This window comes from Perca flavescens, chromosome 11, assembly GCF_004354835.1.
Source record: "Perca flavescens isolate YP-PL-M2 chromosome 11, PFLA_1.0, whole genome shotgun sequence".
In the NCBI taxonomy this organism is placed as follows: Eukaryota; Metazoa; Chordata; class Actinopteri; order Perciformes; family Percidae; genus Perca; species Perca flavescens.
Window position 1 is genome coordinate 7754656 of NC_041341.1, and position 12822 is coordinate 7767477.

At 42.3% G+C, this 12822-nt stretch overlaps 1 protein-coding gene across 5 annotated transcripts in view; it reads left to right on the forward strand.

Moving 5' to 3' along the window:
- Positions 1 to 12822, forward strand: part of dgkh (diacylglycerol kinase, eta) — an 86037-nt gene that overhangs the window by 44891 nt on the left and 28324 nt on the right. For all 5 annotated transcript variants that reach the window (XM_028591650.1, XM_028591649.1, XM_028591651.1 and 2 more), the window contains 8 exons: positions 2289 to 2395; positions 2598 to 2723; positions 3664 to 3766; positions 6406 to 6568; positions 7435 to 7543; positions 8442 to 8663; positions 9816 to 9907; positions 12602 to 12701. In XM_028591650.1, coding sequence (XP_028447451.1) covers positions 2289 to 2395; positions 2598 to 2723; positions 3664 to 3766; positions 6406 to 6568; positions 7435 to 7543; positions 8442 to 8663; positions 9816 to 9907; positions 12602 to 12701 — 1022 coding nt within the window. The remainder of the gene's footprint in view (positions 1 to 2288; positions 2396 to 2597; positions 2724 to 3663; positions 3767 to 6405; positions 6569 to 7434; positions 7544 to 8441; positions 8664 to 9815; positions 9908 to 12601; positions 12702 to 12822) is intronic.

Here is a 12822-nt window from a genome sequence, read left to right on the forward strand (position 1 = left end):
CTCCTACACAGCATTTCCTCGCCGCCCGTGAGGTGGATGGAATTTTCAGCAGGGATGAGTGTTAAGTAGTGCTTGCGTTATTCGGCAGAAATTAGCCTTTGTTGCTGCCCGAGTGTTCCTGGCCAGTTCCTGGTGGATGCAATCTCCGGCAGGCCCGCAAAATTTGGCACAACACCCGGAAGTGATTTTTTTGTGTTAGCGCAAGTCAACGTCACAGTGATTCGGTCTATAGATCCACATTGAGCACAGAAGTTGTTCAGTACAACCCAATTAAGAGCCTACTGACTCCGGCACATGAGAGACAGTGAGAAAGGGATGATCACCCATGAGAATGACAAACAGTAGGCTGTGTGAGGATGGTAGAAAGAGGGAGAGAAAAAAACAAACAAAAAAAGAGTAGAGAGCTAGAGAGCGTCTTTATGAAACGTCGAGAGCAGCCAGCCAAACAGTTTCACAGCAATCAACGCGGCTCAAATTTCTCTTCGATTTCCTGCGCAGGACGCTCGGTGGGGATTGATTTGTGCTACCTAGACACACACACACACACACACACACACACACACACACACACACACACACACACACACACACACACACATACACACTCTTCTGTCTCTATTTCATCCTCACACAAACACTTACTCACCTACACACACACATGTTTCCCTCCAGTCTGGTTTGTGAATGCTCCGAGTATGGCCGGGCCATTAACAGGCAGTGGTATCATGTCCTCTGAATCCTCTTAATGTTCTGCTAATGCTCCCTAACATCATTTAGTGGTCAACTAGATTGAAACATCAATTGTTGCTCCCGGATGTGACTCTGACTTAGTTTGTATATATCTTCCTATTGACAAGATTGTGTTTGTGTGAGTGTGGGTGGGGTGGCTAGAAGCAAAGTTCCCCAGAGCGGATCACAGACATTATTCATGAGTCTGCTAAGTGCCTCATGCTTAATGGAGAAAAAGGGCGAGAGCTGTCTCCATCAGTCTGCCCTGCCCGGTCTTCAAAGGATACATTCATGCTCTAGTTACATTTCACTCTTGTGTTTCTTGTTCAGAACAACCTGCATTAAATACATTAAAGTAAAATGTGCGAAATGTGTAAGTGCATCTCCTGGCTTCTCATACTGAGTGAACCTTGGCAGATGGACAGACAGTGACGTTTTTAAAAGTAGGGGTGTGAATCTCCATTCGATTACGATTATCCTGTCAACGATTCCAATCAATTCGACATCACGGTGCATCACCTCCTCGATATTATTATATATTGCTACACATCAACAAATTCAAGCCAGTCAGATATGTATGAACTCCCCTTTTTATTGTATCTGCTCTTAAAAAAGACACTTTCTGAATATAGAGGAGTCTGAACACAGCAGACAAAAGGCAGAAATAAAAAAAGCAGTGACCAGAAAATCAACACGTAACATCAGTAGGCAATAACCGATTATGGTCTGTCACTGCAGAATCGTCCAGGTCCGCATTGCTATGCATCGATGCAACGATTCATTTCAACACCCCTGTTTACCGACTGATGTGCGGCTGGATGTCTGTTGATCCTGATTGTCATCCTATTTCTTGACCATTTGAAGGGAATAATTTAACAAGACACTGAACCCCAAGGTGCTCCCCGGATGCTGTGTAAATAGCTGTCCACTGCTCTTAATACAAGGATGGGTTAAGAATGCAGAAATGCATGCAGCAGACATTTTGCACACAGCAAAAGTGACTAATATTACAGAAACACACGCATTATGTACGTGCATTATGTGAGTCACTGTCGGCACCAGAGCGTGTACGGTACAGGGACAGTACAGCAGGAAGCTTTTTAATATGGAGCTGGATCATCCTGTCCCGTGTGGTCCACGATTTAGGTCTTTCTTAGCCTGGCTGTAGGCTTCCTTTTGCTGGTTGCAAATAAATGCATAATAATAAATCAAGACCTGTGACATGGAGCTATATCCTTGCGCTTTGCTTCTTTCTATCTGTCAGATATGTAAGTGCAGAACAGGCTCAGGGAGGTTAGTAATTACGCCCACTGACATCTCATTAGGGCTTGATTCATTAGAACACTGTACTTTGCGGGGCGTGTCTGTTTCTGAATCATGCATCAGTGTCCAGCTTTTTTCAGCAATAACATTATAGAAATCTGTAAACTCTGGAAGAACCTGGGAACATTTAGCGCAAAAATAAGTCATGTTTTAGTCTGCATCTAATGTAGTGCTACAATATGAAGCTGCTGAGTAATGTTAACTACATTGATCGTCTGATCATGTGTGTTTTTCAGTGTGCAAATTCAAAGCCCACAAACGCTGTGCTGTCAGAGCCACTAACAACTGTAAATGGACAACTCTGGCTTCCATAGGGAAGGATATTATCGAGGATGAGGATGGGGTAAGTGTGTGTGTGTGGGTGGGTTTGTGAAGTACATGTATTTTCCTTGAAATTCCTTCTTCATTGAAAGTCCTTTTAAAAGCCAGTTACAATAGAGAAAATTGTTTAGAGAGAGAGAGAGAGCATAGAGGGTTTTCTTGAACTCTGCGTGTGTGTCTGTGTTTGTGTGTGTGTTTATCCGTGTGTGTGCGTGAACCTGCAGATTGCTATGCCTCACCAGTGGTTGGAAGGCAACCTGCCTGTCAGCGCCAAGTGTGCCGTGTGTGATAAGACATGTGGCAGCGTACTGAGACTGCAGGACTGGCGCTGCCTCTGGTGCAAAGCCATGGTAAGACATCCGTCGCATATGCACAATGCCTAATTTGCCCGTTCTAAATTACATTCAAATTAAAACTACACAAAACGCTGATCATTTGGATCGTAATCGGAACATTTGAGGACAACAAAAAAACATTGTCTCAGCGTTGGATGTGACTTGATAGTCTTGTATTGCTAAATGACTGAACTGTTATTTGTAACGGCATCTCATTGTTTAGCATGCTGGCAACCGCCATTAGAACACAACACTTCATAAACACCTGCCAGTTATATTCTGACTCATGGATCTTGACCTATAGGAGCCACGATCCATCCATTCGTTTTATCGATCCATTTTTTGCTCCTTTTTGAGCAACTTTTCCCTACTCTGTCTTTGGGAGAAGGACACCTGGGCAACTTTTCTAATTATAAACTATATGCACTTTTGTTTTGCCTATTGCATGATCTAATCAGTCCCACAGTTGCACCTAACCATTGTATTTTGCACTGTTGATTGGCCAAATATTATGGTGTATACTGTATGTGTGGAAATGTGCGCATATATACAGTGTGGCACGTCTGTGGATGTATATATATTTTTTATATTTGCAATAGTATTCTACCTTATAAGATTATTTATAAAAACAATTTATAGGAGCAATGCACCCTAAAAATACTGTGTGTGTGTATGTGGCAGTGTTAGTCAAATGGCAAATTTCCCAATTTTGTCCCTCAGCCAGATGTTAAATTGAAACCATTAAAATAACAATGAAGCAGACATCGACTGTAAAAGGCTGACAACATGTAAAATGTGTCATTTATCGTTTCTTTTCGTTCCCCCCCGGGGGATTTTATGTCATTGCTGTTGTACATCTACATGAGACAAAAAAAGAATTGTTGATGATTGATTAATGATTAAAGGCTTGAATCTTGCATAAACGGATTGTTTGCATTTGGTGTTGTTGTTCTAGGTGCACACAGCCTGTATGGACCTGTACCCTCGCAAGTGTCCTCTTGGTCAGTGCAAGGTCTCCATCATTCCCCCTACAGCGCTCAACAGCATCGACTCTGATGGTAGGCACCACACACACGCACACGCACACACACACACACACACACACACACACACACACACACACACACACACACACACACACACACACACACACACACACAAAATGCAATCACACTGACCCACTCAAAGGGTCGGAGGTTGATGCTATAGACGGCAACTATGAGCACTCGTTACATTCCGGAGATGAACAAATGAGATTTCACCCCATTTCATCAAGGCATCAACATCTCTCTCACACACACACACACACACACACACACACACACACACACACACACACACACACCTTTTTCTCCACCACCCTCTTCTCCCGTAAACTGCTGGAGCATGTGCCAGAAAGCAGAAAGAAAAAGACAATATTATTATTTTCCTTTTCGGGTAATTGGTCTTAGCATCAAAGCCATAGTGTCTTACTAGCTTCCTGTAAGTCATAAGATGCATTACAGTAAGAGAGGGACAGGGCGTTGGTATGTTTTCCAGGAAATTGCCCTTTTCTTCTTGTATAGCGAGTTGGTTAAAAATAGCCCGATCTGACAGGATGACACACACCTTTCTGAGGGCTTAAAATATGTCAGCATCTTGTGGCAAGATGTGTGTGAGAAAAGAATCATAATTATATGCTTCCCAACTTGCTGTGAAAATGGGCGCACATGCTCATCATGTAACATTTCATGAAAGCATGCAGACATTATAGAAGAAGAAAAGCTCTGCAGGTGGCTGCAAAGCGCCCTGAGGCTCCCTCCGTGCTCTCTGTTCAACATAGTGTGTGGGTGGGTGTGTGTCCTCTGTATTTCTTTGTTAATGCATAACGACTCTGTCTTTCTCTGTGTATAAGTGTGTGTGTGTATGTGTGTGTGTGTGTGTGTGTGTGTGTGTGTGTGTGTGTGTGTGTGTGTGTGTGTGCGCGGTGTGCTTTCCAGTAGCACTGCAAGGATTAATTAAAACAACTATTCAATTAATCGCCAACTACAAACGTATTTTGGTAATCGCTCACTTGCTTTGAGTCATTTTTTCAATTCAAAATTCCAGCTTGTTAAATGTGAATATGTTCTAGTTTTTTCACTCCTCTGTGACAGTGAACTGAATATCTTTGAGTTGTGGACAAAACGAGACATTTTCATCTTTTCGTCATCTTTGGGAAACACTGATCGACATTTTTCACCATTTTCTGACTGATTTTATAGACTGAACAACTAATCCATTTAACGAAAAAATAATACTTATATACTTTCCAGAGCATCCACATTAAACTCATTTTAGATGGTGATCAGCACCTGCGAGACAGGCTCAGATCAGCTGTGTGATTGGATTACTGTTGGCGGAAGCCAATAGCTGGTGTGTCTCTCTCTCTCTCTCACACACACACACACACACACACACACACACACACACACACACACACACACACACACACACACACACACCAGCCCACTGAGTCAATGAAAAGCAGGCTAGGCTAATTGGTAGATGGATAAAAGAGAGGCAGAGAATTGGAGGATGGGGAATCCAGATGAAAGACAGAGGACAAGAAAAAAGCAGAAAAAGGACAACGGTCAAATAAAAAAAGAGCCAGTATTTCCTTAAGCTCTCTCTCTCTCTCTCTCTCTCTCTCTGTCCTTCACTGCATCTCCTCACGTTCCAAGACTCCCTCTGCCCAAATGCAGGCTGGGAAGAGGGGGAGTTTGCTTGTAATTGGCTGAGGGGCAGACGGGAGCACGTGCTGGAGCGTTGTGACTCCTCATCCCTCCCCTCCCTTCCTCTCTCCTTCTCTTCCTGCCTCTCTCAATCCATCCTTTACTGACAACATCCCAGAAAACAGCGAAGAGCTTAGACGGAGAGATTAGAGAGCAGAAGCAAGACGTAAAGGAGGATGCAAGGGGAAAAAAAGGAAAAGAGGGAGTGTCAGAAATAGATAGCAGAGACACACATACACACACACACACACACACACACACACACACACACACACACACACACACACACGGTGGAAGCCCTAAACCCCTTGTTGCATTACCTCCCACAGATTAGTGTATATGTACAGTATGTGTGTATGTGTGCTTGTGAGTGTGTGTCTGTGCTCTCCTTGGAAGCAAAACACGTGTTTTTGGCATGTGCTGTGCTCCCATGCATTATTACACTCGGTCTAAGTACACACTGAGTCTTTGATGAGGTTGTTTAGCCATGACAGAGTTGTTTCACGCCAGCTACTGCACCCAGCACTGCTGCCTTAGTTTGAGCTGTACCCTGGTTACTAGTTATGGAACGTTAAAGGCTCAAATCAAGTCTATTCTATCCACGTAGCCTAAATTCACAAATCACAAATTTGCATCAAGAGGCTTTACGATTTGGACAGCACCTTGTGTGCTCTGATTAATTTGGTATGCAGGGAACACACCAATCTTAGGGTTCCCCCACCTGCCAGATCCCACTTTAACCCCTGTAAATATCTATGAATGATATTATAATAATTATAATACAGGAGACACAACAATTCAGTCATACAGCACAATGATATATTTCTCTACATACCTCTCGTGGTCTCCAGTCCCGCAGGTTGTTTTGAGTTGTATGGCATTTTGCTTGTTGTGCATTCAACAGATTATTCACTTTCTCCTTTTCTGTTGCCATTTCTCCTCAGGCTTCTGGAAGGCCACCTGTCCCCCCTCATGTGCCAGCCCCCTCCTGGTCTTTGTCAACTCCAAAAGTGGTGACAACCAGGGAGTGAAATTCCTGCGACGCTTCAAGCAGCTCCTCAACCCGGCTCAAGTCTTTGACCTGGTCAACGGTGGGCCGCACCTTGGGTGAGGAAAACAAAAGGAAACACATATACAGCTGCAGACGCATAAAACAATCCATCAGTACAGTAGATGCATGAACTGCATTGCAAAGCAGTATTTGCCGATTCAGGATCGGTTTTAAATGTGGAATGAGAGACCGTGGTTGACTCTGTGAAAATCTTTCTTTTAACTGGCATACGTACGACTCGCTGCCAAATATTAAGTTTAAGTAAAATGTTTCCTTTGATTTTGTGGGGAATCGGACCCGGGGACAGGTATTATAATAAATATATAGAAATAGCCAATCTTCTGATGGTCTCGTTTGCTAATGTAGGACATACTGTATAGAGGGGTGTCAAACTCAGTTTCACTAAGGGCCACACTGGAAAATAAGAATCACATCAAGGGCCAGACATTTAGTTTATTCACATGCTTTTATTTCATCAAAAAAGTCAAGGATCTTTGACTGTATTATTTCATGTCGCATATAGCCTTCTCACTTACAGTTTGGTAAACATAAAGACCCCCAAAGGTCAGCACTAAAGTAACTTAGCCATCAAAAAAAAGCGACAAAAACATTGGGAAAAAACGGCGGAAAACGAGCCAAAAGTGTCGGCAAAAGTGACAAAAACTTCAGAAAAAGCGACAAAACATTGCAAGAGCTACAAAAATCTCGGTGGGCCAAAATGTATTGCAAACCTAAATAGATATGTGGGCGGGCTCAAAATCTGCAAGGGGCCGAATTTGGCCCACGGGCCTTGAGTTTGACACATGTGGTATAGAGGCATCAGTATTAAATGGAGACTTTTTCATAAGCAGATAAAAACTGATTGCAGCTACTTTAAAATCTGTGCCTACAAAAAAAATTCATGTGTGTGTGTGTGTGTCAGTCTGCGCCTGTTTCAGAAGTTTGACAACTTCCGGATCCTGGTGTGTGGAGGCGATGGGAGTGTAGGCTGGGTCCTCTCAGAGATTGACAAACTCAATCTTCACAAACAGGTACTGTAGTATTATGGGTACATTGTGATGTTAACAAAAACAGCACTGAGCAGAACTTTAAATGTTACTTAATAATAAATTACAATCCGTCGGTGTCGAGCAGAAATCATGTATCTCCATATTTCATAATTTAAATGTTTTCAAAAACCTTCCGAAGAAACTATTCGCACATCCAACAATTCTTCTGTGCAGGTGCATTGGCAAATATCACAAAATGTTTGCGAACTGACTTGAATGGGTGTGAAACTTTGCACAAATGACACGTGTTTATTGAGAGACACTCCCAATCGATAAGTGATTGTCAATTGTCCCACACCTGGAAACAGTATTTAAGACCACTGTTGTGTTTATTGTTAAAAACACTCTTGATGAAGGTGCAGAGGGACCGAAACGATAGTTTTCTTTAACAAATGGTGATGCTGTAGCAAGAGCCGAGTGCGGGATTTTCCTTTTTTGCCCCAATGTTTTCAAAAATCAATGCTTTTGGTCATCCTTTACGTCTGTCTGTGGGTTTTACAAATATCTAAACCTTGACGAGGCAATTTCATCTGACTCTATCGGAGGTAAATATAATATACACAGTATTGTGTTTTCAAATTAGCCTTTTTTATTTCCTGAAAAGCAACCATTTTGGACATTCAAGATTTCCGCCCGACTACGACAAATTGCCTTTTGTCATAGACATATTAGGCAGATAACTCTTTAGAAATTGCCAGAGCAGAGGCAGCTACAAAGAGATGTGATGTGTCTTTTTGCCTTTGCTCCTGGCCAGCTTACGTAAAGACACACTCATTCTACACACACACAAGCATGCATGCACACACACACACCCTTATTTTGATTGCAGTGGGCATGTATTCCCCGATGCCAAATAAACCCCCATCTGCACGTGTTTCAGTGCCAGCTGGGGGTGTTGCCCTTGGGCACGGGCAATGATCTGGCACGGGTGCTGGGCTGGGGCCCTTCGTGCGACGATGACACCCAGCTGCCCCAGATCCTGGAGAAGTTAGAGAGGGCCAGCACCAAGATGCTGGACCGCTGGAGCATCATGACCTACGAGATTAAGATCCCACCAAAACACAGCTGCCCCACCACGCCTGAGGGAACCGACGACTGCCAGGTACTGACAGAAAATGCACGCATCGGTAGACACAGTCAAACCCAGCAGGGCTTCCAGACTGACGTGAGTAGGAGGGAGCTGGACAACATGCTGGAAATAGTGCCTGACATTTTCAATTCAACTTCATTTCAGCTCAGGTTCAAAACAGGACAAAGGATTAGAAACTTTCCCCACGAGTCTCCCTCGTAAGCATACCTTTTCCACCCCCGTACAGTGGTGGAAGAAGTATTCAGATCCTTTACTTAAGTAAAAGTACTTATACCACACTGTCAAAATACCCTGTTACAAGTTAAAGTCCTGCGTTGAAAATGTTACTTGTTGTTACGTTAATTGAAAGTATGGAAGTATCATCGGGAAAATGTACTTAAAGCTTTAGTGCGTAACTTTTTGATATTAATGAACGTCCGTTACATTCAATCATTGCTAAGTGAGTTGCTACAAAGCTAATTAAGACTATCAGCTCCACACAATTCTCGCTGGATTTCTCAGTATGGCTATGTTCAGAATATTGTGGCGTCTGGACACTTTAGTGCGCAGAAACTCGAGTAAAGATAATGACCTTTTCTGAAGAGCCCATCATGTTTTTTAAATCCTCCGTGTCCTCCTTGGCTACTAGCAGCTGCGTGGAGGAGGGGTGGGGGTGGAGCACGATCACGGAAGGCTTGTATCATGTGGACGCGCCGACAGTTTTGTTTTCATTACTTAGGGTTCCTCATGGGGGCGACAGAAACTACGCACTATAGCTTTTAAAGTATTACAAGTAAAATTAGTCAATGTGGAAAAATCCTCACATTTTAGAAACTGGCAACAATCAGAACAGTTGTGTGTTTAATGGTCTAATCATTTTATCTGGACTGGCATTTGTTTTGGGTTCAAAAATTTTTGTAGAGTAACTAGTAACTAAAGCTGTAACAGATGAATGTAGTGGGGTAAAAAGTACAATATTTCTCTCTGAAATGTAGTGGAGTAGAAGTAGAAAGTATTATGAAGAGAAGTACCTCAAATTTGTACTTAAGTACAGTACTTGAGTAAATGTACTTAGTTACATTCCACCACTGACTACTAATGAGAGAAATCTGTGTGGTGCTCACTAGGAGATACAGTGCTAAAAATCATGCATACTTTGAACTTTTCTGTGTGTTTTCTCTCCAGTTTCACATTTCAACCTATGAAGACTCAGTAGCTGCTCACCTCACAAAGATCCTCAATTCAGAGCAGAACTCTGTGGTCATCTCCTCTGCCAAGTATGTGTTTTTTGAAAACGGGGTTCTCGGTTCTCTTCCAAATTAACTAGAGTTGTGTTCACTTCAGGTGAAAACGTGATCCGACCCAAATACAGGAAGTGAACCAAAAAAACAGAGCTTTTACTAGCCTGCAATTTCAACCATGCACACAATTTACAGACTTATGGGGAGGCCTCTAGCTCACCCAGTAAGAGCCTTGCAGCGGCGTGGGATTCGAATCCGACCTGCTGCCTTTTGCTGAGTGCCCCATCCCCCATCTCTCTCCCCCTTTCTGGTCTATCCGCTGTCAATAAAGGGAGAGCGGGTGCCCATATATAGAAGTTTGCTCCTCGAGGCAGTGGCCGCATGTTCGACTCCGCCCTGTGGCCCTTTGCTGCATGTCATTCCCCCTCTCATGTCTTCAGCGGTCCTGTAATAAGGCCTAAAACGCCCCAATAAAAATCTTAAAAAAATAAAGGGAAAAGCCCCCAAAACATAATCTAAAAAAAACAATTTACAGACTTATATATGATTTAATGGATGATAACATTCAGCTCCATAAGCTGTTCTGAGCACACATCGCTGGTCGTCTGTGTGACATCATCATCTCCCTCTCCATCACTTTTCTTCTAAAATATTAGAAACGTACAGTTTTTTCCGATTGCTAAACGACAGTGGGCACAACTGGAGTCACATGTGCAAAACTCAAACTACAGTCTGCACCACCAACAGTCACCTGAGCTAAACAGTTCACATCAGCTGCAAAACAGGCTCAGTGCAGCCAAACACTGTGCACAAGCCTCACTGAGATAACACACACTGTCACTCAGAACACACTGAGGGTAAAAACACTAGCATCAATCACCAATACACAAATTACAAACTTTTTCATCTTTACAGTTTGAACAATTTGAGTGAGGTGACACTACTCAATAGATTTTATAACATACCAATTTTTACATAAGGTAAACAAGAAGGAATGGAAATCAGCAGTTTTCTTCAATATAGTATTTTGTCTCTAGTAATTTATGGAATTACTGGGGAAAAAAACTAAAGGTACATACATACCAAAGAATAGTGTGACTAATCCTGCCTCGCTACAGCATCATGTGGCAAGTTTTCTTCATCACATTGGATGTCTGCATCATCTCTAAATACAAATGAATGTGGTGTTTCTATAAGAACGCAGTTTTACTATTGTAAAGATATAGTGTTTTTCACCTTTTTTTGTATAGCTGTGTACATAACCTCAGACATCTTACCTGGACATGTTGGTATCTTTGCTCTTTTACATGTTTCTCTCAAACGGTACAGTGTAGAATTGTTTCATTCTTATTTGGTGTTTGCATACAAAAAAAGGCTTTCTGATCTTTCTCTGTATAAATACCATATATGTTCACTAACTAGTCTAAAACAAGACACCTGCTTAGGCTTTCAGCTAGAATTCCAATCAGCAGTGTTTGATAGGCACCAGACTGAAAGCTATTCTGTTTTGAATGTGTGGTTTACAGTTTTGACAGCAGTGTGTTAGCATTTGAACAAAGTGCTGTAAATCTACAGTGTTGTGCAAGTTGTGGTTAAAGTCATGGGATAAGTGTGTAGAGTTTTGAAAACTGTGTTCAAGCAATGAAAAACGAACTACAGTTTGGTCCACGTGAACTGCTGCTTTGCAGACTGTAGTCAGAGTTTTGTACATGTGACTCCAGTTGTGCCCACTGTCGTTTAGCAATCGAAAAAAACTGTAATATAATATTAGCTTAGTTGGTAGAACGGGCGCACATGTACAGAGGTTTATTCCTCGACGCAGAAGTTCCAGGGTTCGAGTCAGACCTGTGATGTTTTTCCTGCGTGTCTTCCCCTCTCTCTCTCCCCTTTCATATCTCAACTTTCCTATCGAATACCCAAGATTTTATAAATTTGGTGTTGCTCCATTATTTCTCAGACCAGAAGTGTCGGCAAGTTTCCGATATTCTTTCCAATAAAACAAGCGACTGTCTCGGTCGCGTGACGTATGTTTACAGTGTGTTACAGTGCAGTGTGAAAGCAAAGCGAACCAAAGGAAAAATGCAACAATGTTGCATCTTTACCCCCCAAGTCCACCGATCTGTAGGTGTGAAAGCGCCCTAAGTCGTAATGTAGAAACAACATGGATGCCAGAAAGAAGATGTGTTGTATTTCATTGCTCAGAGCTTTTAAACAACACGTTGATAGCTGTTTCCAGTATCACCTGCATGGGGATACCAGCGGTGGACTCATTCAGTATGATTGGGAACTAATTTTTGTGATTATTCCGACACCACGTGAATGCTGCAGAAAAGCCCTATCTCGCAATGTTAAGTGAAAACATATTTTGTGTACTGCCTGTGACTCAGAGCAGCTTCAAAATGAAATGTGTTCTTCCTTGGCCCATGCTACATCCTTCCACAAAGTTTAATTTAAAATCGAGCCAGTGGGTTTTCCGTAATCCTACTGACAAACAAACAAACCGAGCCAAAAACATGACCTCCTTGGTGGAAGTAATAATGATGCTATAGTATGATAGTATGATATAGTAAGTCAAATCCAATAAGATGAATAATAAAAATAGCAGAACTAGAAATAAGAAGTAACAGCACAAAAGCGTAACAAGTCTGAAAAGTCTGGGGATTGTCAGTGTGTAAATGTCTTTACAATAACCATACACATAACACTCGTCTTTTCTTTCTGTTTTTTTAGGATCCTGTGTGAAACAGTGAAGGATTTTGTTGCCAAAGTGGGGAAAGCCTACGAAAAAAGTACAGAGAACAACGAGGAGTGCGACACTATGTCTCTCAAAGTAAGGCTAAAAAACAATGCATGTGACTTCCATCAGGCGCCTGTGCTGAAAGGCCACTCCTAGGGCCGGGCAATGTATCGATAATATATCAATATCAATATATGAGGCTAGATATCGTTTA